The sequence below is a fragment of the Ciona robusta genome, chromosome 2 (genome assembly GCF_009617815.1).
Source record: "Ciona robusta chromosome 2, ASM961781v2".
Classification (NCBI taxonomy): domain Eukaryota; kingdom Metazoa; phylum Chordata; class Ascidiacea; order Phlebobranchia; family Cionidae; genus Ciona; species Ciona robusta.
Window position 1 is genome coordinate 9,036,717 of NC_143236.1, and position 22,799 is coordinate 9,059,515.

At 38.0% G+C, this 22,799-nt stretch overlaps 2 protein-coding genes across 3 annotated transcripts in view; one reads left to right on the top strand and one right to left on the bottom strand.

The window, feature by feature from the left end:
• LOC149740946 (dynein axonemal heavy chain 1-like) overlaps positions 1-22,799 on the bottom strand; it is a 78,082-nt gene that overhangs the window by 49,901 nt on the left and 5,382 nt on the right. For both annotated transcript variants that reach the window (XM_089872849.1, XM_089872848.1), the window contains exons 10-19: positions 22,449-22,552; positions 21,642-21,752; positions 20,913-21,080; positions 20,137-20,308; positions 19,059-19,263; positions 18,689-18,787; positions 17,956-18,181; positions 16,173-16,375; positions 490-631; positions 46-201 (exon numbers count right to left, since the gene is read on the bottom strand). In XM_089872849.1, the coding sequence (XP_089728975.1) occupies positions 46-201; positions 490-631; positions 16,173-16,375; positions 17,956-18,181; positions 18,689-18,787; positions 19,059-19,263; positions 20,137-20,308; positions 20,913-21,080; positions 21,642-21,752; positions 22,449-22,552 (1,586 nt within the window). The remainder of the gene's footprint in view (positions 1-45; positions 202-489; positions 632-16,172; positions 16,376-17,955; positions 18,182-18,688; positions 18,788-19,058; positions 19,264-20,136; positions 20,309-20,912; positions 21,081-21,641; positions 21,753-22,448; positions 22,553-22,799) is intronic.
• LOC149740947 (uncharacterized) lies at positions 2,988-15,441 on the top strand. Its single transcript, XM_089872860.1, has 13 exons — positions 2,988-3,373; positions 4,555-4,727; positions 8,232-8,346; positions 9,168-9,355; positions 10,032-10,184; positions 10,446-10,504; positions 10,994-11,099; positions 12,019-12,180; positions 12,606-12,805; positions 13,197-13,355; positions 13,799-14,029; positions 14,473-14,809; positions 15,039-15,441. The coding sequence occupies exons 1-13, from the start codon at positions 3,214-3,216 to the stop codon at positions 15,273-15,275; spliced, it is 2,280 nt and encodes a 759-aa protein (XP_089728986.1). The 5' UTR covers positions 2,988-3,213; the 3' UTR covers positions 15,276-15,441.

The window sequence follows — 22,799 nt, forward strand, 5'->3', positions numbered from 1 at the left end:
ATAAATAACTTTGACCCAGAGATCCTGGGTTGAAGCCCCACTCACGTTAGTAACCGGCATCCCGAATAAACGTTCCCGTTGGTTGTAGAGTTGGGCAAGCGTCTGGCACTCCTTCAGTTGCTTGTTGATGCGCCGTACCTCGTTAGCGACCTCGTGCGCCTTCTGTATTTCGTTGTGAGCCGCGAACCCAGCGACCACCATCTGCGTAAAGTGGTGTAGAGGCATTATGTAACGTATAATATGGGGGTTGCTATACAGTTGTGAGGCTGCATTTAATATATACATAACAAAACCAAACAACGGTGGGCGTGGATATTACTTTGTTTTGTTTCACAACGAGGCGAGTTACGCTGTAGTGTAAACGGCGCTTAAACTAACAAACATAGAAATATCTACGCTAAACAACGCTAAGTTTAGATATTTTTTAAAGTTCTTTACCGAAGTGTAAAGTTTACACAAATGTTAACGAAATCCTGCTCAACCACAAACCTGCAACGTGTCCAATTTATCTTGGAAATTATTTTGATCGGCAAGTTGTAGTTTATGGAAATGATCTTCTAGTTCCAACAGGTTGGAGTAAGTGGATTCCATTTGATCTTCCAACTTCTTGGGCCAACCAATAGCTGTCCATCTAAATTTTGACGCAGGTTGTTAGGGTTTATATGAGTTAAATGGGGTATGAGGTATTTTAACACAGAGTGCTATAATCTAGACCCCACTGAGGCAGTTTAAAGACACTCAATAATAGAGATTCTATATGGGTGAGGTCTTCAGTGAGGCAAACCTAAGACCTGGGATGTGGGTATATTACCCCAACACCCAGGGTGCTGGACACTACTGAGGTAGTTTATAGACACTTAACAAGAGCGATTCTATTCCATTACCCCAACACCCAGGGTGCTACCATTCAGACCCCACTGAGCCAATTAAACGCGAACTTCGCTACCTTATATTCAAGAAAATAAATATCAGTTTATTATACGATTTTTAGCGTGTTTTATGTTTTAACGACTATCGTTTTGCGTTTAATTCCCTTCTCGTCATCGTTTCCAATTAATATGATTGTATTCGAAGAGATAAACGATAACGAGAGATAAACGTATATGCGTTGGCGTGAAGGTTTGACTAGTGCGGCTAAAATTAGATCTAATCTCAATTTCTCTCCATGCTAATCCCGGTACAGCGAACTTGAGGTTAATTAGAAGTAAATGAGAAACGGACGCGTTTGTTTGGAGAATAACAGGATGTGACGTCATGAGGAAGTTTGGCGATGATATTACCGGTTACATTGGGGGAAACCCCTTATACGAGATTGTTGACGCCAGTAGTTGGAATTATAAGTAAATTTGATTGTCACGTTTCGTTTTTTTTTATGCTTTGTTTATATGACCAATATTCTTGGAAAAAATACTAAATTTCTACAACCCAGCGGTCACTTATGGGTTGTCTAAATTAGCAATGCAGAAAAACAAAGCTAAATACGTAATATGTTATAACAACTGTCGTTGCCTGGCCATGCGAGGATAAAAAGGTAATTTGCAAGCAGGCACAAGGTGTATGAAACAGAGCACCCATGTTATAGCGACTGTCATTGCCCCACCATGCGAGGATAAATAAGTTACATTCACCGATACAACGAAACAACATGTGCAGTTTATATCTCAGACCCTTTAAACATGAAATATTAACAACAACAAAGAAACAACCTTATTATTCTTGTATTAACGTAATGCGAGATACTGGCGTGAAAAGAAATATAATTCAAACTGCTTGACAATCGTAACCTAATTGATTCACTAGCATTTCAAAAGTCGATACGGAATAAATATTTAATTAGGACGTTTGGTTTCGCGTTCGCTACGGTCCAAGAGAAGGAAGACATTTATATTCACGTTGTTTCAATCAATTTGACCTTGTTACTACATTTGAATAGATAATGTTTATTTGATATTTCTGCGGGGTAAGATGGGATATCATTAGAACATAATGTCCCATATTTCCTAATCGTGTTTTAGCAATTAACAACGCTGTTTTTGAGAAAAAAAGGAATGAATAAAAAAAAAACAACAAAATGTGAGGATATACGGTTATATGATTATGTAAAAAGTCTATGTTAACTACCAAAATAAAAAAAAATTAAAAAATTAAAAGCATTGACCATTTCCCCCAATGTATGTTATGATATGTCTAATGCATTGGAGATACGAGTTGAAATATTTTGATAAAGGTTTATACAACGTAGGTGGCGCTTATCTGATAGCAACGCACTTTGCTTTAATTTAAACCTTAGGAAAATAAAGATACGATCTTTGTTTGAGATTTATTTCATAGAAAATTGCGGCAAAGAATGCGAGTGCGTCGTAAAGTATGGTGGAGAGTGGAGAATCTTTTTTCGCGCATCGAAGATATTTCTTTGGTTGCGAAAATATGTAGTTTGGTTTGGGCAACGTGGGTTTGGGAAGCGGTTGGCGGCGTGTCTATGGCTTACTATTAAATAATTTGCGGCAGGCTTATGCTATGTGTGTTGTAAACGCGTAGTAATAATTAACGTTTATTCTTGTTTATTATTAGTGTATTATGGCAGGTTATTATGTATTGTATTGTAGAACGAGTTCACTTATATTCGTTTTTCTAATTTATCTGATTTCGCTGTCGTAATCAAAGATATTAACAAAGTGTCACGTGATCTTACATAAAGATGATTTGTATTATTGATTTTAGTTAATTAGGTGAGGAAAATATTTTAACTAAGTAAGGTCGATGTGTGGTGGGATATATTGATAACATGAATCATGTTTTAGTGTTTGTGGGGTTTGTGTTAGGTGTTATGCAGGAATCGTGTTGTAATGTTGATTTTAATTAGTATATATGTTAACGTTTGGGGTTAATGGGCCAAACCTGATCTAAATCTTAGACTCTTAGCAAACACCTCACAGATATGGAACAGAATGTTTCTTGGTAAAGTACTAATGAGAAATTTAACAATCGAAACTGTATTATTTTTAGAGGAATAGTAGGAACTTTTATTATCGTCTCGGTTACAGTTAGCGAAGGCCGGAACAATATTCACAGCGGAATGTAGCGGTAAAACGAGAGTCTTTACAACACGTTTACGGTTATTATTCACTTTCAATTATTTTGCAATAATAGCTATATTAGTTTCATTGTAGAAATATATTGTTTTAAAACTAACTGGATTTATTTCAAAGTAAAATGAAGGTAAGAAAAGCGTTAGAGTTGGCGCGGTTGTTGTTATTTTTGTTTCTTGTATTGGATCGGGGAATAAAAACAAGTTTGGCGGGAAATTCAGCGAAGAGAGCCGGCCTTGTTGGGACAAATCGCATCGATGGTTCAAGTTTTAACAATAATCAAGGTGAATCGAATTCTGTATTTTATGATCAAATTTAGAAAGAGAATGAACAATTATGCTACAGTTGGTCCCATTGGAAAGTTTTATGTATGTTATGACGTTTAATAATGAAGTATTTTAACGAAAGATTTTTTGTTGAAATATACGAAACTTTTTTAAATAGTAGGATGGGGAAAGATGGGACACCTTTAGAATATAATATCCAAATATTCTGATCGTGTTTTAAACAACAAACAACTTTGTTTACTATCAAATGTGCCAAAAAAATGTTCTTTGTTTACTATCAAATGTGCCAAGAAAATAGAATTAAAAGGTGTCCCGTTTTCCCTCACCCTACTATATAGTTATACAACTATGCTACAATTGATTTCTAATGAGACAACATTGTTTGGTGCGAAGATGTAGTTTCATTGGGAATGCATTATAACATGGGTATTTGTGGTAGAATGGATAACTTATAATATCAATGGAATGTTAAGGTAAAGTTGCGGTTGACGCTGTTTAAGTTGTAGCTGCCAGGCATATTATAATCTTGATTGAGCTGACCTAACTAGTTGCTAAAGAACCAACGTTCTAACGCTATTACGTGAGATTAATATTAGGCGGGGCAATGTCAGTCGTTATAACACGGGTGTTCTGTTTCATACACCTATTGCCCGCTTACGAGTTACCTCGTATGTAACTTATTTATCCTCGCATGGCGGGGAAACGACAGTCGTTATAACACGGGTGTTCTGTTTCATACACCTTGTGCCCGCTTAAAAGTTACCACGTATGTAACTTATATATCCTTGCATGGCGGGGCAACGACAGTCGTTATAACACGGGTGTTCTGTTTCATACACCTCGTGCTCGCTTACAAGTTACCACGTATGTAACTTATTTATCCTTGCATGGCGGGGCAACGACAGTCGTTATAACACGGGTGTTCTGTTTCATACACCTCGTGCTCGCTTACAAGTTACCACGTATGTAACTTATTTATCCTAGCTTGGCGGGGAAACGACAGTCGTCATAACACGGGTGTTCTGTTTCATACACCTCGTGCCGGCTTACGTATGTTACTTTGTCGGTGATTGTTTTTTAAGTATGGTTGACAATTTCAATAACACATTAGTGACCAGTATTTTAGTGTAGATCGCATGGCCAACGTTCAAATGTAACTAACAACAATGTTTCCACAGATTCGTCATCAAATAAACTGCATCCCCATACCTCAATAGATAATTTTAGCAATTCCACTAGCGCCACCCAACGGTTAAAGAGTTCACTGTTCGCAAGATACGATAAGACAGTGATGCCAGTTGTAAACCACAGTCAGAACGTTTTAATTAGAGTTGGGTTCACTTATCGACAGGTGGGTAACACTGGTTGTTATTCTATATGGGTGAGGTCCTACAAGGAGACAGGCCATGGAACCCGGGATTTAGACCAGAGTTGGCCCATTACCCCAACATTGTATATGCACATTCTATTCTATATGGGTGAGGTCCTACAGTAAGGCATGCCATGGGACCTGAGATTTCGGTCAGAGTTGACCCATTACACCGACAACTTATAAGAAACCACTAATTTGGTCCAATTTTCGCTAAATCTCAAGGACACATACACCTATCAGTAACGAGCATCGTGTCATTTGGTTACAATGCAAGCGACTAACCACTCAGCGACAACAACACTTATACAACACGTTAAATTTACGAAAAATCGATTAAAACTTTACAGCGTCACGCTTTTGTACGGTTGATGGGGAAATTTACAATATAGATTATGTTTATCGAGCTTTTTAAAACTCGGCACGTGTGTTAGTAATGGGCCAACTGTGGCTTAAATCCCAGGTCCAATGGCGTGCCTCACTGTAGGATCTAACACATATAGAATAGAATATGAAAATCGCCGCTTGTTTCGCTTTATTACTGTGCGTGACAAAGTATTCCGCTCCCGACGCATAAATGCCAACTTTTCAATGTTTTGTCCAAGCCAGCCACATGCGGTGACAGCATTGCGTGCATGCGTGGAGAGGTAACTGAGTGGTATAAGTAGACCACTGGTGTGTATTGTAGGGTATATTGCATGCTTGGATGAATGTAACTTATTTAACGACGCGTGGCGGGGAAATGACATTCGTTATGACATTCGTTACTTCATTCTAACACAGGGTATGTAGTAGGTCGGGGTAAGATGGGATATTGTTAAGCACACATTATCCCATATTTACCAACCGCGTATTCAACAACTTACAACAAAGCTCAAGATATTTGGATGTTCTAAAGGTGTCCCATCTTCCCCCACCCTACTGTAAAGCCGCATAGCGGGCTGGGGTAAGATGGTTCACCGTGCCCACAATACTATACATGGAAAAATAACTGACATACCAAGCCGTCTAAACAACGACTGTAACGCCAAATACTTCAGCCATGTCTCCTAATGCAATACCTTCATATTGACTTTGTTTATTTTATACTTAGTCAGTTTGCCAAGTTCAGGTGACCTGTGACGTAGTTCACATCAATATTATTGACGTCACGGCATTTCAAGATTAAGCGATGCGTGACGATCACGATTGTGACGTTAGGTTTTACGTGTCACGCGCACAACGAAATAATTCGCGATTTTTGTCGACTTTGAATCGATTGTTAGAACCCGAGTTATGCAATTCAATATACCGGTATTGGCGGATTATATAACATGCTCACACGTCTAGACGATCCCTATGGATATTTTACCACAAATTTGAAATATGATGACAGACTTAACCACAAATCTCAAATCAAAATCCAATAACCGGTTTGGCATATAGCCTTTATATAATGCAATTGATTAAATTAAATGTATAAATTTAATTAAATATTTAATGAACGTTTTATTGCATGGGGTGTATGGGATGATATAGTAGGGTGGGGAAAGATGGGACACCTTTTCATTCAACTTTCTCGTCCCATTTTGTAGTAATTATAGAACATTGACAGAATTATCCTCTCAACACCCATAGACCGTTGTTAATTGTTTAAAACACGATCAGGATATTTGGATATTATGTGCTAAATGTGTTCCGTGTTCCCCAACCTACTGTATAATATTCTAACACTTCTAGGCAAAGATCTAACCACAAATCTCAAATCAAAATCCAATAACCGTTTTGGCATATAGCCTTTATATAATGTAATTGGTTAAATTAAATGCAAGGAATTTAATTAAATATTTAATGAACGTTTTATTGCATGGGGTGTATGGGATGATATAGTAAGGTGGGGAAAGATGGGACACCTTTTCATTTAACTTTCTCGTCCCATCTAATAGTAAACAAAGAACATTCATAGAATTATAAAAACTGTATCCTCACAACTCCCATAGACCGTTGTTAATTGTTTAAAACACAATCAGGATATTTGGATATTATATGCTAAATGTGTCCCGTCTTGCCCCACTCTACTATATCACTTGTAAAATCACTTTTAGATTAAAAACACAAAAACTAAAACCGAATCCCATTTACCATACCATCATTTATATTTATCCCTTTTGGAAAATGATCCTGAAAATCATGTTACTTAAAAACCAAAGAAAAGGGAATCAACAGCAAAACAATAGTTGTTAAAACACGCTGAAGTTCGGGAAAGAATGTCAGTTATAGCACGGCCGTTGCCCCAATTTTTTAGGCACATAAAATAATCCTATTTTTTTATTTTAAATACTACCTAATCAAAAGTGACCAAAATAATTAAAGCTCATCGGGGGTTTCCGGTAACAATAACCCAACAATTTGTAACAATTAAGCTTTGGTTTATTATATAAGGTTACTGTATCGATTGGAAGATATATCCATAAAAAGGGAAGATGTGTTTTAATTATTGATAGTAAAGTATTAAACAGATACTATCTCAGACACATGTTTGGCCTGGGTCTCCAATGTCTTTGTACCTTGGTTTAAATATTCATGATTCGCGTGTGTGACTTAACAGTAGCATTGTCCATGTCATAATTAAAACAAAAGCTTATTATTACATCATAATATCCTGTTGTCCATTCATAATGCCAAGTTTATAAACAAAGTCGTTTTAGAAATACGTCACCAGCTTTTTCAATACAACTACATGTTATGAAGTTATTATATTAAATTCACACCTCAAGAATGTATATTTATTTGTAACTAAATTAAGTTGTTTAAATATTCCATATATGCAAGTTAGGTTTATATATTTATTGTGTTATAGTGTGTAAGCATTATATATATATGTTATTACCAAGCCAATTCTGGCATAAACCCAATGTATAAGAAGAATGTAAGACACAAGACAAACATACAAGTTCGCTAATAAAAATGTTTGACAACCCTGGTCCAAATACTAGGACTACTTGGCATTGATTTAGGACTGCACCCATATAGAATAAAATGTGCATATACAATGTTGGGGTAATGGGCCAACTCTGGTCTAAATCCCAGGTTCCATGACATGCCTCACTGTAGGACCTCACCCATATAAAATAGAATGTGCATATACAATGTTGGGGTAATGGGCCAACTCTGGTCTAAATCCCAGGTCCCATGGCATGCCTCACTGTAGAACCTCACCCATATAGAATAGAATGTGCATATACAATGTTGGGGTAATGGGCCAACTCTGGCCTAAATCCCAGGTCACATGACGTGTCTCGCTGTAGGACCTTATCCATATAGAATAGAATGTGCATACACAATGTTGGGGTAATGAGAACTCTGGTCCAAATCCCAGGTCCCATGACGTGCCTCACTGTAGGACCTCACCCATATAGAATAGAACACACCACGCTATGGTTTTGGGTAATAGGCCAATATGCCTGCCAGTGACACTACACACTAACTCCTTAACTGTCTCTACAGGTTCTTGACTTAGATGAGAAGAACCAAATATTAAAGAGTTTGTTGTGGTACAGATCGTCATGGTATGATCAGAACCTAAAGTGGGAACCAACAGATTTTGAGAATATTAGTGAACGTGAGTTGAATGAATGTTTTATGTTATGACATAAGATTAGATTTGTTTTATTACTACATGCATGTGATACAGTATGGGTTATATATGAATGAGAGAACGTAACTTATTCGAGGGGCAACAACACACCTCGTGCCCGCTTACGAGTTACTACGAATGTAACTTTTTTATCCTCACATGGCGGGGAAACGACAGTCGTTATAACACGGGTGTTTTGTTTCATACACATCGTGTTCGCTTACGAGTTACCATGTATGTAACTTTGTGGGTGATTGTTTAATGTACGGCTGACAATTTGGACAACCCATTAGTTACCACTGGTTTGAACTTGCAGCAATTATTGAATACCTTGCATGAGCTGTGTAATATGCAGGTAGAAGTGTTTAAATGGCCTGCACCACACATAGCACCCAATAACCCACCCCCTCCCACAGTTCAAAAAGTAAAATGCAATTGTAGATTCAGCTCAGTAAGGACCATCTTTACACCAATTGGGGTAAAGTGTAAGATGCCTTAATAGGGGTATTTGGAAGGTCTTTACCACACAAGAACACTCCCGCAAATAAAGCAATTAGCATGCTTTGCATTAACTGTGTAATGTGTACATTAACCTAACACTAATAGAGAAGGTTTATAATGAACTGTAGCACACATAGACCCGATATTAACCACCATAAACCCCTCCTCCAGTTAAAGTACCTCGCTCAGTAAGGACTATCTTTACACAAATTGTTGTAAAGTATAAGATGCTTAAATGTAGATATTTGAAAGGTCTTTCCCACACATAATAAACACCTAACAATAACGACACCTCCCCCCTCCAGTTGAAGTTCCTCACTCTCTTGTATGGAGACCTGATATAGTAATGTACGAAGAGATTGGAGACAAGGATTATTCTCCCCGACTCCCATACGTTAGCATTACAAGCAAAGGAATGGTGGAATATAAGGAACCTTGTGCGTTTCATACCTCATGCGCGATCGACACATCTTTCTTCCCATTTGATGTGCAGGTAATGTGAGCATTATACTTGGTGTGGATTACATAATGTAGATATTGATGTGCAGGTAATGTGAGCATTATACTTGGTGTGGATTACATAATGTAGATATTGATGTACAGGTAATGTGAGCATTATACTTGGTGTGGATTACATAATGTAGATATTGATGTGCAGGTAATGTGAGCATTATAATTGGTGTGGATTACATAATGTAGATATTGATGTGCAGGTAATGTGAGCATTATACTTGGTGTGGATTACATAATGTAGATATTGATGTGCAGGTAATGTGAGCATTATACTTGGTGTGGATTATTAGTGATCATATATAATGTAGAGGTTATGTATATTATAATGACTTCAATGTACTTTAATTATAGACTATGTATACTGTGTAATATATGCATGTTTGTATACAGTAGTTACACCTATTACTTGTACCAATTTTTTCCATTTGATGTACAGGTAATGTGAGCAATATACTTGGTGTAAATATATATATAGTTCGATAAATAGATGAGCCTCCGAAAATGAAATGATGAATTTGAGATTAAATATTCAACGACAGAAAATGATGTCATTTGTTAAAAAGTGACAGGAAATGATGTCATTTAAGGGAAAATGATGTAATTTAAGAGGAAATGATGTCATGTGTAGGAAACTAACAGGATATGATGTCATCCAGGTTTGTCACATGACTTATGTCTCATGGACGCAACCAGTCACGCATATCGACTTGATCACCGACCGTGAACCTCAACAACTAATGAAGGACGCCAAGCAATATTTCATCAACACAGGAGAATGGCAGTTTGTGAGGCTGTCAGCTCGTAAAAAGGTGGGTGTTTTATTACAGATAAAGTGGGGTGGGGCAAGATGGGACATCTTTCCATTCTATTTTCTCGTCACAACAACAAATAGATTACTCTAAAATAGAGATTGGATTTAAACCATATAGGAGTTTATTGTAATTATCAATAAATCATGTAATGATAATGTTGATGGTTTAAGTGTCTTATGATTTAGTTTGTGTTGGATAATTTATTCATGAGAAACCATATATACATTGTGTTGTTTAAACGTGGTTTGTATTTTGCAGATGAAGGATTATGGGAATCTGATCACTAATGATTCAGAGGATGTGACCGTGAACACTAGGTAAGATGAGGGGCAAACAGTGTACCAGTTTACAAGTGTGATAAGGGGCAAACAGTGTACCAGTTCACATGTTTGATAAGGGGCAAATAGTGTACCGGTTTACATGTGTGATAAGGGGCATACAGTGTACCGGTTTACATGGTCCCAGATACCATGGCACAGTAGTTCTATTCTATATGGGTGAGGTCCTACAGCCAGAGTTGAGGGCTGAGTTAGCCCATTACTCCAACATTGTATATGCATCCCTGCCACAATAATTAGCATGCATGAGCCCAGAACATATGAGGTTCAAGGCTCAACACTGCTATCATTTTGGCATATGTGTCCTTGAGTGAGACACTTAATGGTAATTGCTCCAACCCAGTTGTCACTATAATACAGTGCATGCCACAAGAGATTTAAAGTCACTTGCAGTCGGCCATTTGTCAATACAATCACAAAAGCCCTCATTTCCAACCGTGCTCTGCAATAACATGTTCATATTCATAGTAAAGACCCAGAGTTACCATTCGGTGAGATATGGCTCCCAAGTACCACTCCCGCTGACTATACTTCGCTTGGGAATATTACGGCAAGTGACAGAATGTTTGCAGAGGTGAGTTGTAATTATTGTATTATGTGAACGCTTATCCACACACTGCAATAGCTTCAGCAACTCGACTGTGGGCATAGGAGTGGCAACTATGGATAAGTCACTCAAGTTCCCATCCACGGGGATATAAATGACCAAACCAACCAAAAGCCATGTCTGCTTATCCACACACTGCAATAGCTTCAGCAACTCGACTGTGGGCATGAGAGTGGCAACCATGGATAAGTCACTCAAGTTCCCACCCACAAGGATATAAATGACCAAACCAACCAAAAGTCATGTCTGCTTATCCACACACTGCAATAGCTTCAGGAACTCGACTGTGGGCATGGGAGTGGCAACCATGGGTAAGTCACTCAAGTTCCCACCCACGAAGATATAAATGACCAAACCAACCAAAAGTCATGTCTGCTTATCCACACACTGCAATAGCTTCAGCAACTCGACTGTGGGCATGGGAGTGGCAACCATGAATAAGTCACACAGGTTCCCACCCATGAAGATATAAATGACCAAACCAACCAAAAGTCATGTCTGCTTATCCACACACTGCAATAGCTTCAGCAACTCGACTGTGGGCATGGGAGTGGCAACCATGAATAAGTCACTCAAGTTCCCACCCACGAAGATATAAATGACCAAACCAACCAAAAGTCATGTCTGCTTATCCACACACTGCAATAGCTTCAGCAACTCGACTGTGGGCATGGGAGTGGCAACCATGGATAAGTCACTCAAGTTCCCGCGAGGATATAAATGACCAAACCAACCAAAAACCATGTCTGCTTATCCACACACTGCAATAGCTCCAGCAACTCGACTGTGGGTATGTGAGTGGCAACCATGGATAAGTCACTCAAGTTCCAACCCACAAGGATATAAACAACCACCCAATAGCCAAAGTAACAATGTATATTTTCAGGTCACATTCACAATAGTGGTTCGTAGGAATTCGTCACTCTACATGCAAAGCATGCTCTTCCCCAGCATCCTGTTAACAACTGTGGCTCTACTAGGATTCTATTTACCTCCTGATTCAGGGGAGAGGATCGGGCTTCAGATAACTATATTACTCACATTCATGGTAAATATTGTCCATGTACAATGTTGGATTATAAGGTGTCACAATTTTATAGGGTAGACAGTTACACTCATAGTTGTCAACATAGGAAACCTCATTGATTAATGTGGTGAATGCAATATACTTTGGCTCTGCTTATTTGTATAGACACCTAACAGCAGGTAAAATCTGGGGTGACATTGTTAAAATACAGTTACACCCAGGTTGTCAAACATAGGGAACCTCATTGATTAATGTGGTGAATGCAATATACTTTGGCTCTGCTTGTTTGTATAGACACCTAACAGCAGGGTAAAATCTGTGGTGACATTGTTAAAATACAAAAAAAAATAATTAAAAAAAAATATATTTTTGACAATTTTTTGATTAAACATCCCCCCCTCTTATTTTTTTTCTGCATACACCCCAAGTAAACCATCTACTCCCAGGTTTTCCTCCTCGCAGTTGGAGAGATGTTCCCTGCCTCCACTGGTCCCTACTTAGGCATCTACTTTGTAATATGTATGGGGTTGCTGGGAGTCAACCTCCTCATGACTGTGATTGTACTTCATGTTCATTTCAAACCAGTGGTGAACGTGGATCCAAAGCTGATGAAACGGAAGCCACATTGTATAGGAAGGTGTAGAAGGTGGGTGTATGGGTGTGAATAAGGCCTATGAGATGGGGGTTGTTTATGAGTGAGGTCCATGCTAAGGTGGGCGCATGTAAGAAGTTTGTCTGTGATTGGGAAGTTAGTTATACTTGCTTCAATTCAACGAGTCCAGCAAAGGCACCAGAGTTGGCTCATGGTCATTTGGAAATAGTATGTAAACGGTGCAAGGAAAGTTCATTGACACTTTGGTTTACAAAAGTCTGTATGCCTGCTGTGAATAAATTGGCTTGGAAGTCATATAGGTGGGAATTGAACCTGGAACTTGGTATAAAAAAAGATTGGATTCCTCAAAGTAAAAATAATTGACAATTGAAATAGATTTTTGGCTTCCTTTGGTTGGATTTGAACCCTGTACCCTCATGTTCAGGTTCTTCGGCTGCAATGATTCCAGTGATGATGAGAAGACACGGATGCAAAAGATGAGGAAGAAGGAATTATACCGAACAAGATCTGCTGTTCCGAGGGTGACGAGGAAGATCTTGCAGTTTTGTGATCGCTACTGGAGTGTGGGGGAAGTTGGGGCAAGGTGAATACTATTGTTTCAATTCTAACTTAGATTGTTTAAAGTCCGCGCCGTGGCAAAGTGGTTAGCGTGTTTGCTTCTATGCCCAGAGTTACAAGTTCAAGGCGCCATGCTGCTACCATTTAGGGCATGTGTGTCCCTAGGGCAAGACACTTAATGGTAATTGTTCCAACCCAGTGGCCACTAATGGGTTTTCCAAATTATCGGTAATATATAAAAACCAATCACTCATAATATTGCATACGTGGTAACTTGTAATTTGTGCGCGCGTTTCTCTGGGCAAGACACTTGATGTCAGTTGTTCGAACCCAGTGTTTACTAATGGGGTTAAAGTGTCAGCCATACAGAAAACAATCACCCACAAAGTTACATATGTGGTAACTCGTAAGCACGGGTGCGAGGGATGTACCCGAATAGATAAACAAACTTCATATTATTTAATGCAGATGGATGAAAACCATCAGCGACGATGAGCTTGATGATGTCACTGTTGATGATGCCATGCAGGACACTGATAACTCGGAAACCATGACAGACGATGATGATGTCACTTGGGTCGATTCACGCGATGAAGCGATGTTGAAAACAGAGGTCGTTCGAACATCGGCGAACGTTTCCGATAAATCAAGGCCAAGTGTTGTGGTGGATGCAGTATCATTGCCTCATGTTGTGGAGGGGTGGGTTGTTTATAAATAAGTTGCATATATAGCTCGTACAATGTTGGTTACTGTGGTTATTTATAAATGAGTTATGTATATGAACCAGTACACTGTTTGTTACAATGATTATTTGGTGGCTTTGAAAGAGTTGTGGAAGGCTGGATTATTTATAAGTATGGGTAAAGTCTTGTAAGGACTAGTGCAACCAAAGCCTACCTGGCTCTAACCCAGAGGATATGCTTTCAAAGCTCGGTGTTGCTACCATTTAACTAGCGGTTGCGTAAAACCCTGGTAAGTTGCTAACACAGGGATAAATAGATAAATTCATTCATTTATATATGAGCGGGTACAGACGTACAGTGTTTATTGTTTAAATGCACAGTAGCACGGTGTCTTTTATATATTAATCATTTTGTCAAAGAAACAAATTTCTTATGCAATAATCTAACATTTTTTCACAGCATCTCTGTGCCGAGTGTTGCCTCAAAGAAATCTGAGATTGACGGCTTTATAATGTTGCAACAAAACCATCAAAACAATGAAGCTGAAATATCACCGGAAAAGAAAATGGAAACACTGGGTTTAAAAATGCCACGAAAGTCGTTTTCGAACCCGACGACTTTAAAACATTCGATTTCTGATTCTTCGAAGACTGAGGAGGTAAAGATGGGCCGACCCACTTCGTCAGGGAGACCAGAGGGTTCGGAGCACGAGTCCAGGAGTGGCTCGATTGTTTCAAACATATTTCGACACCGAGTTTTGGGGGTTGTGGGCGACGTGAGGGATTATATAAGGAAGGTGAGGCCATGATGTCATTATTGATGATGTCATAGACTTGTGATGTCATGATGAGATGATGTCATTTAAATTTTTCAGAAACTTTTTTTTAGAATAGTTTTTTTTTTTTAGAAAGTTTAAAATGATGTCATATTTTAATGATGAATTATCTTGTTTATTCAGCTGTTGTTGCTACCAGGCATAATATAACATATAGATAAATACTTCTCTTATATATCATATTATTTAGTCGGAAATGACTCGCGTGAAGAAACGAAAATCCCGAAAAAGGCGAAAGAGAGAGAGAAGAGAAAAAAGGAAAGAAGAAGAACAAGAAAGACAAGATCTTGAACAGGAAGAATGGAAAAGTGTGGCACGAGCTATCGATGTTATTTTCTTCCGATTCTACGTCTTTTTTATCGTTGTCAGCCATGTTGGATTGTTGGGTAAAGCATTACATAGCTGGCTGGTGGATGATAGGTTATGACGTCATAAACTGTTGTTATGATGTCATAATGAAACTGCTACTATGACCTCACAGGTGGAAAAGACATAATATGATGTCATAAGTTTAGTAAACTATGATGTCATCATGACATCACATTGCATTAACTCAAACAATCTATTTCAATAAAGTTCTACTTGATCGATAAGTTTGATCAATTATATTATAGATTTTATTTTTAAAAACAGACTTGTCTGCAGCCAAAGATTAAGCGTAAAAATCAGCTCTAACTGGTAGCCAAGCATATATGTTCAAAGGGTTGGTGTTTTGTTTCATCTATGGTGTTTTCATCAATTACACTGCAAAGATTACAAGTAAAAGCCTCCTCTAGCCAGGTCGTATAATGATGAAATATAGACTGTTATGCAGCCAACCCCCTTAACCGATGAAATCGCTCTGTTACGCAGCCATTTCAGTTTTAACCAATCAAATCGCTTCGGTGAAACTGTATTACCATAAGACGTATCAGACCCCTAACCGAAGTGTTATTTAGGGCGAGCGCTTTAACATAGGCTTTTCCTGACTGTTCATGGCCAATTATTAAACTTTTTACGCACACAAAACGGAGTAACCACTTAGTAAGACAAAGATTAAAAACCATAGCTTTAGATGGATTTGCGCAAGGTACAAACCTTAGCAATTGTATATATGGGTCATGGTGTATCCCCCTGCAGTGTAAACCAATATTGCGCCTTTTTCGCTCAAAAATACACCCTATATTACACAAGCTAAAATCAAACTATTTTATGATGTCACAACCACTTTTTTTCTATTCTGTATGGTCCTAAGGACTTGGGATATATGCCACATATGGCCTTTTCTCCCCAAAAAGTACAATTCTTTTTACAAGTTAAAATGAAACATGTCACAAATACTCACTTTGCGATGAAATCCTCCTGAGACAAATTATAATTAAACTCCTCGATGAGCTCGTAATCCACCATCGCCCTGTTGATCATCTCCTGATGCTGGAGGAGTTGCTCCGGGACTCCTTTCATCCATTCTCGCATTTCCGTTAACTCCTCAACTGAGTTGGGCTTCTCGTATAACTTGCGGTTGATGAACTTACATTCCTCGCAAGCCTGGGTGTGAATGTGGTGTTTATATAGGGAAGAATGTAACTTATTTATCCTCACATGACAGGGTAATGAAAGTTATAAACTCGCAAGCCTGGGAAGGGTGGGTGAGGGGTTATATAGTAAATACAGTGTTTATATATTATATAAATATTGTAAATGAATTTAAGTTGTATTTCAATGACAATTGTTTATTAAATTGTATTAACTCTTTCATACACCTCATGCCCGCTTACGAGTTACCAGGTATGTAACTTTGTGGGTGATTGCTTTTATGTATGGCTGACAATTTGACAGCAAAACAATAGTTACCACACAATAGATTAGCAGCCCAACTGTGAGCATTCGCAACAAGTGCTGAGTCACTTAAGTTAACGAGGATATAAATAACCTAGAACTAAAACTAAGACAAAAATCGTGACGAAATTTTAAACCCAAGATTCCGATGCCGATCAAAGGCAGTAAAAGATACAAAGCTTATCTCGTGTCTCGAAGCCATGCAAGGTTGACATGGATTATGAGGATTAAGCGAGGCTTAACTCACCAGATGTTTGCCACAGAAACATAAATATTTGTGATTAACTTAAACTTGCGGTTCTTAGATTGTCTGGTAACTTATTCATCACACTCAGTATAGATGATAAATTGAAAAGAGCTTTTTTAAGGTTAATTTTTTATGATTATGTTTAGATACTTTTTTTATGCTGTAGTATTAAGACATCTAAGTTATTTAAAGTACATTATAGTGTAGAAGTTATACATACCCAAAATTGTACATATATTTCTTAGATTACAAACTGAAAAGAATTTTTTAGATTATTTTATAATTATGCGCTGTATTAAGATATCTAATACATTTAAAATGCATTATAGTTGGGTATAAATTCAACATCGCTTGAAAACAGACTTTTTATGAATATTTCTTTGGGAATTACAATGCTGTTAAACAACAATAAGAACCACGTATGCCACATAAAAACAAACTTCATGGTGAACCAACTTTTTGTATAAATTTGAATTAATTGTTCACATTGGTGAATAAGCACTGAGTTTGTTGTATTGTAAGCATGAGGATAAACCATTGTGAGGTTTAAGGTATATATAATTACTACTGTGTGGTCACAAAGAGTTGACATCATAAACAGATTATTAGGTCATAATAATCAATTGTGATTTAAGTGTTATGTGTGTGGCTGTTTGGTAACAGTGCTTAATATTTGTATTAAAATCTATGTATATTGTTTGTGTATGAAGTACGGGAATTATTTTGAGGTAATTTTTTCCCTTTTTTCGATTTCTATTGCTGATAATTTGGACAACCCATTCGTGACCACTGGGTTGAAGCAATTGCCGATAAGTGTCTTGCCCAGGGACACATATACCCACAATAAGGGCCATGACAAGCCTTGAGCCCATTAGCCTAAGTGAGAAGCCATAGCGCTAAACACTTTGCCGTGGCACTGGTAAAGATACACAATAAATTGAAACAATGTCCCCTCTGAAAAATAAAAAAAATATGCTATCTTTGATCCGAAAATTCACCCATATAATACAGACAGCAAGCATAAGGTACAAACAAAACCAACCTCATCAGCTTGATCTCTCAACTTCTTGGCCAATAATTCCAACACAGCGTTGGCGAGCGTCTTCCTTTTCTTGGACAAGGATTGTCTTACATTCTCAGTCCCAACCCAGAATGCCCCGATCACGATACTGGATGGGATCTCTGCTTCTATCTTCTCCTTCTCCAATAAATGCATGTCAACCTCAGCTTTAACCTGGGCAGCTGTATGCTCCTGGCTGTCAAACTCCCTGTAAATATGATCATTATATTGTTAGTAAGTAGTTTTGTTATGAATGAAAGAATTTAACTTATGGCAGGGCAACAACAGTCGTTATAACATGAGTTACCACGTATGTAACTTATTTATCCTTGCATGGCAGGGCAACAACAGTCGTTATAACACAAGTGTTCTGTTTCATACACCTCGTGCCCGCTTACAAGTTACCACGTATGTAACTTATTTATCCTCGGATGGCGGGGTAGCGACAGTCGTTACAACACAAGTGTTCTGTTTCAAACACCTCGTGCCTGCTTACAAGTTTCAGTGTAGGTAACTTTGTGGGTGAATGTTTTATATATGGCTGATAATTTAGACAACCCATTAGTGACCACTGTGTTAGAAAAAATACTGATAAGTGTCTTGCCCAAAGACACGTATGCTCACAATGATAGCAACAACGAGCTATGAACCTTAACATGGCCAAAGGGCAGACGTTCCTTTTTACATCATTAGATAGAATAAACAAACAACATACTTGATATAATCATCAACCACCAAGTTATGCAGGTCAAGATGCTTGATGTAGCACTTTGCATGCGAACGCATGGGGATCAGGGATTGTTGGACGGCGTGGCTGGAAAGATAAGTGAATGTCATTTATTTGACATTTATTTCAAATAAGTTAAATTTATTTGAAATAAATAAATGAACTCACTTAAGTTAACAAAAGTATTAAAAAAACTGAGATTTATTTTTCAGTTATTTTAAAGTTGCTACAACACACTTAAATGATAGCTTTCTATAATTTACTTATTTACTTTGATTATTTATCGTGCCACCTCAGACAGCCAATAAATCACAATCACTTTCTATTTTTCAATACTTCCCCACTCCAAATCACTCACATTATAGTTTTCCTCAGTTCTTCCACATTGGGCTCATGAGCTCCAACTGACTCTAGTAAAGCGGCTCCCCTCCAGAACAACTCCTCTAACACGTACCTCTCAAGCTGAGGTACATGCTGTGTTGATGCAATGGCTTTATCAAACAACCCAACCAAGGATGGTTCAAACGATTCTAACGGTGTGCTGTATTGAACACCTGTGGCATCTGTTGGTATATATGGAGTAAATGTAGTTTGATCTTGAAATTTACAGTGGCATTTTAGCAACAAAAGTCATTATAACACAGATGTTCTGTTTCATACACCTCGTGCCAGCTTACAAGTTACCACGTATGTAACTTATTTATCTTTGCATGGTGGGGCAACGACATTCGTTATAACACAGGTGGGGTGTTCTGTTTCATACACCTCGTGCCGCTTATAAGTTAGTTTTCATTTAATTTAATGGGAACAACATATATAACTAAAACTAGGGCTAACTTAACTTTATTTAAATAAAATCAAAGTATGCTGAAACACAAAACATAGGTTTTACAAATATTAACAAGAGAAGGATGAGTAATTTAGCTTAACAAGTCTTAACAGCCGAACTAAGAATACTGTGGACTAAGAAAAGAAGGGGGTCGCTTATAAAGGATCGCTGATTACAAATGCTGATTAGGAATGAATGAATGAATGTAATTTACTTTATCCTCGCGTGGCCGGAAAACGACAGTTGTTATCACACGGGTTTAACACCTCGTGCCAGCTTGCAAGTTACCATGTATGTTACTTTGTGGGTGATTATTTTTTTTATTTTTTATTTTTTTTATGTATAGCTGATAATTTGGACAACCCATTAGTGACCACTGGGTTGGAGCAATTGCCGTTAAGTGTCTTGCCCAAGGACACATACGCCCACAATGGTAGCAGCGCCGAGTCTTGAACCCATTACCTCTGAGTTACAGGCAGGTGCGCTAATCACTATGCCATGGCGCCGAATGCTAAGGGAAACGAGGATCAGTATTGAAAGGATTTGACGGTAGTTCGACATAGAAATAACAAAAACAATAACCATATTAATATAACCATCCACTCACCCATAACAAGATCAATAACAAAGAGTGGGTTCCTCTTAGGTTTAAACGGCGACGCCAACACCGTTCCTGGCCACTCCATCTCATCCTTACATTCCATGACTTGGTAACAAGCATCACTTATCATGGTGGTGAAGTTTGTGAGGGAATCTTGCACCAAGTAACGCAGGGAGTCCTGGGGTAAACATGTGTTTTATATATTCGCTTCTACTTTGTTATATTGGATGATATTTATATTACTTTTACCAAAATATTACTTAAATTTTTTTTTTTAAGTATGTGTTTAATATTACTTATAAAGGGGAACCTAGAATAGGTGTATGAGACAATCAACGCCCGTCCCCGCCTGCTCCATCAATAAAATATCCCAAATTTGTTTTAATGTATTTAAAAATATGTGTTATATATATTAGCTTCTACTTTGTGGTTAAAGTAAAAGGCAAGACAAGTATGTGACTTCTATTAGTCTGTCGCAATATAGAAAACTTAAATAGAAAATATATTAGTTAATGGTAATAAAGGAATTATGGTGAATGAAACAGCCCAAGTGCTTGTCAATTTTTCACGGTTCCAAACCCCATTTTTGGAAAAACTCTGCACCCTTTGCCGATCGCCTCTAAAACAAACAAAGTTATAAACAGAGGTTTCCTTGTGGTTTCCTAAACAATATGTGTTTGTTTCCTTTAAAACACCAACAGTACACCAGTGGAAACACTATGTAGTATGCATATAAATGTATTCACAAGGTCCCAGGTTCAAACCCCAGTTAAGCTAGTCACCTGCATGCAGAACTTGACCATTTCCATGTATTTCCTTAGTTTCGAAATCCTATAGACCTCCCAGTTTGTCTCATACATGTTGAACCATCCCTTTCCCACATATTGGAAGCTACCCCGTACAACCATGCGTAACGTGGAGATCCATGAGTCTCGTAGGAACAATTGAACCTGGGGGAATTGTAAGTGTGTATAGGAGTATGTATGTGTGTAAGGTTCCTGTTTAAGGGAATGTGCATAGATCCACATTTTTCTTTTGTTTTCAGTTTTAGTATCACAAATAAATGCATCACGTTGTGTTTAAATTTTGGGGTAAACCTGGGGGTGCATTAAAATGCAGTTAGTGACATTAAAATGCACCCTTTTTGACTAAAATGATCATTCGGAAGCTTTTTGAATATTGTGCAGTACATTTTGGCATTGCTACATTGTATGGGCACATGAATCAAATCGATTTTAGAACCAGGGTAGAACTGTGGAGCTAAAACATATGATGTCACCCCTTGTTTCAAACCCTTGAGTGGCTTATTCATGATATTATACAGTTAACATCTCTGTTCTTCACTAAATATTATCCATCGGAATTATCCATTGACCGTAACTTTCGAATGCAACAACGGTATTTGTGACAGCACAAGATATCTACCGGAATTAGAACAACATTGAAAATTTTTGACGTATTAAGCTTATATACCTGACCAATATAACACCATTATACCAGCACCTATATACCTGGGTGTAAGCTTGTGATTGGTTTTGCTCAAACTCTTCAAGTTTCATGCTTTTAGTTAAAGTTGTGTTAAATAGAGACATGACTTTCACTTTGTTGCATTCAGTGTGGACCTGGGGGGAGAAGGGGAATAAACAAAAGTGTGACTTGTGGGTTGTTTGTTGTCTTTGCAATGGTGGCTGGCCATTTGCCACTAGACTAGATGTTACAGGTTCGATGCTCGATGCTGCTACCATTGTGGGTATGTGTATCCTTATCAAAGGCAGGTTAAGGTAATTGCTTCAACCCAGTGACCATTAATGGGTTGTATAAATATTCAGCTTATATAGAAAAACAATCACTAACAAAGTTACATACGTGGTAAAATATAAGCGGGCACGAGGTGTATGAAACCGAACACCCGTGTTATAACGACTGTCGTTGCCCCGCTATGCAGGGATAAATAAGTTACACACGTGGTGACTTGTAACAGGGCATGAGGTGTATGAAACAGAACACTCATGTTATAACGACTGTCATTGCTCCACCATGCGGGGATAAATAAGTTACACACGTGGTAACTTGTAACAGGGCATGAGGTGTATGAAACAGAACACTCATGTTATAACGACTGTCGTTGCCACGCCATGCAGGGATAAATAAGTTACACACGTGGTAACTTGTAACAGGGCATGAGGTGTATGAAACAGAACATCAGTGTTATAACGACTGTCGTTGCCCCGCCATGCAAAGATAAATGTGACAAATAAAAATGATAAAGGTGTTTTATTACAGCTTAGGCATTCCCCTTACAACACACACATCCTTACCTTCCCCGAAGCAACAATTGCCTCAACTCTCGTCCACAATGAATTGAATGCAAAACTGTCCCTTTGTTCTTCAAAGTCGTATTCTGGAACATCTGACACTCGCCCTGTGTGATGTCATAGTTACATTCAAAATAATTACCAATCAATGATGAATATACTTTATTTGGGATTTACAATAACCGATTGTATGTATGGGTGAGGTTGTACGTCAAAGCATGCTAAGTTGGCACATTATCCCATAACATAACAAAAATACCAGCAGAGCCAAAAGGCTGTTGGTTAATGGGCCAACGACTTGAACAAGGACCTCACCCATATAGAATAGAATGTGCGTATACAATGTTGGGGTAA

Coding starts and splice junctions, on each gene's coding strand:
- LOC149740947 (XM_089872860.1), top strand. CDS start 3,214: ATGAAGGTAAGAAAAGCGTTAGAGTTGGCGCGGTTGTTGTTATTTTTG. Junction 12,181..12,605: donor CTATATTACTCACATTCATG/GTAAATATTGTC, acceptor ATCTACTCCCAG/GTTTTCCTCCTCGCAGTTGG. Junction 12,806..13,196: donor TGTATAGGAAGGTGTAGAAG/GTGGGTGTATGG, acceptor CCTCATGTTCAG/GTTCTTCGGCTGCAATGATT.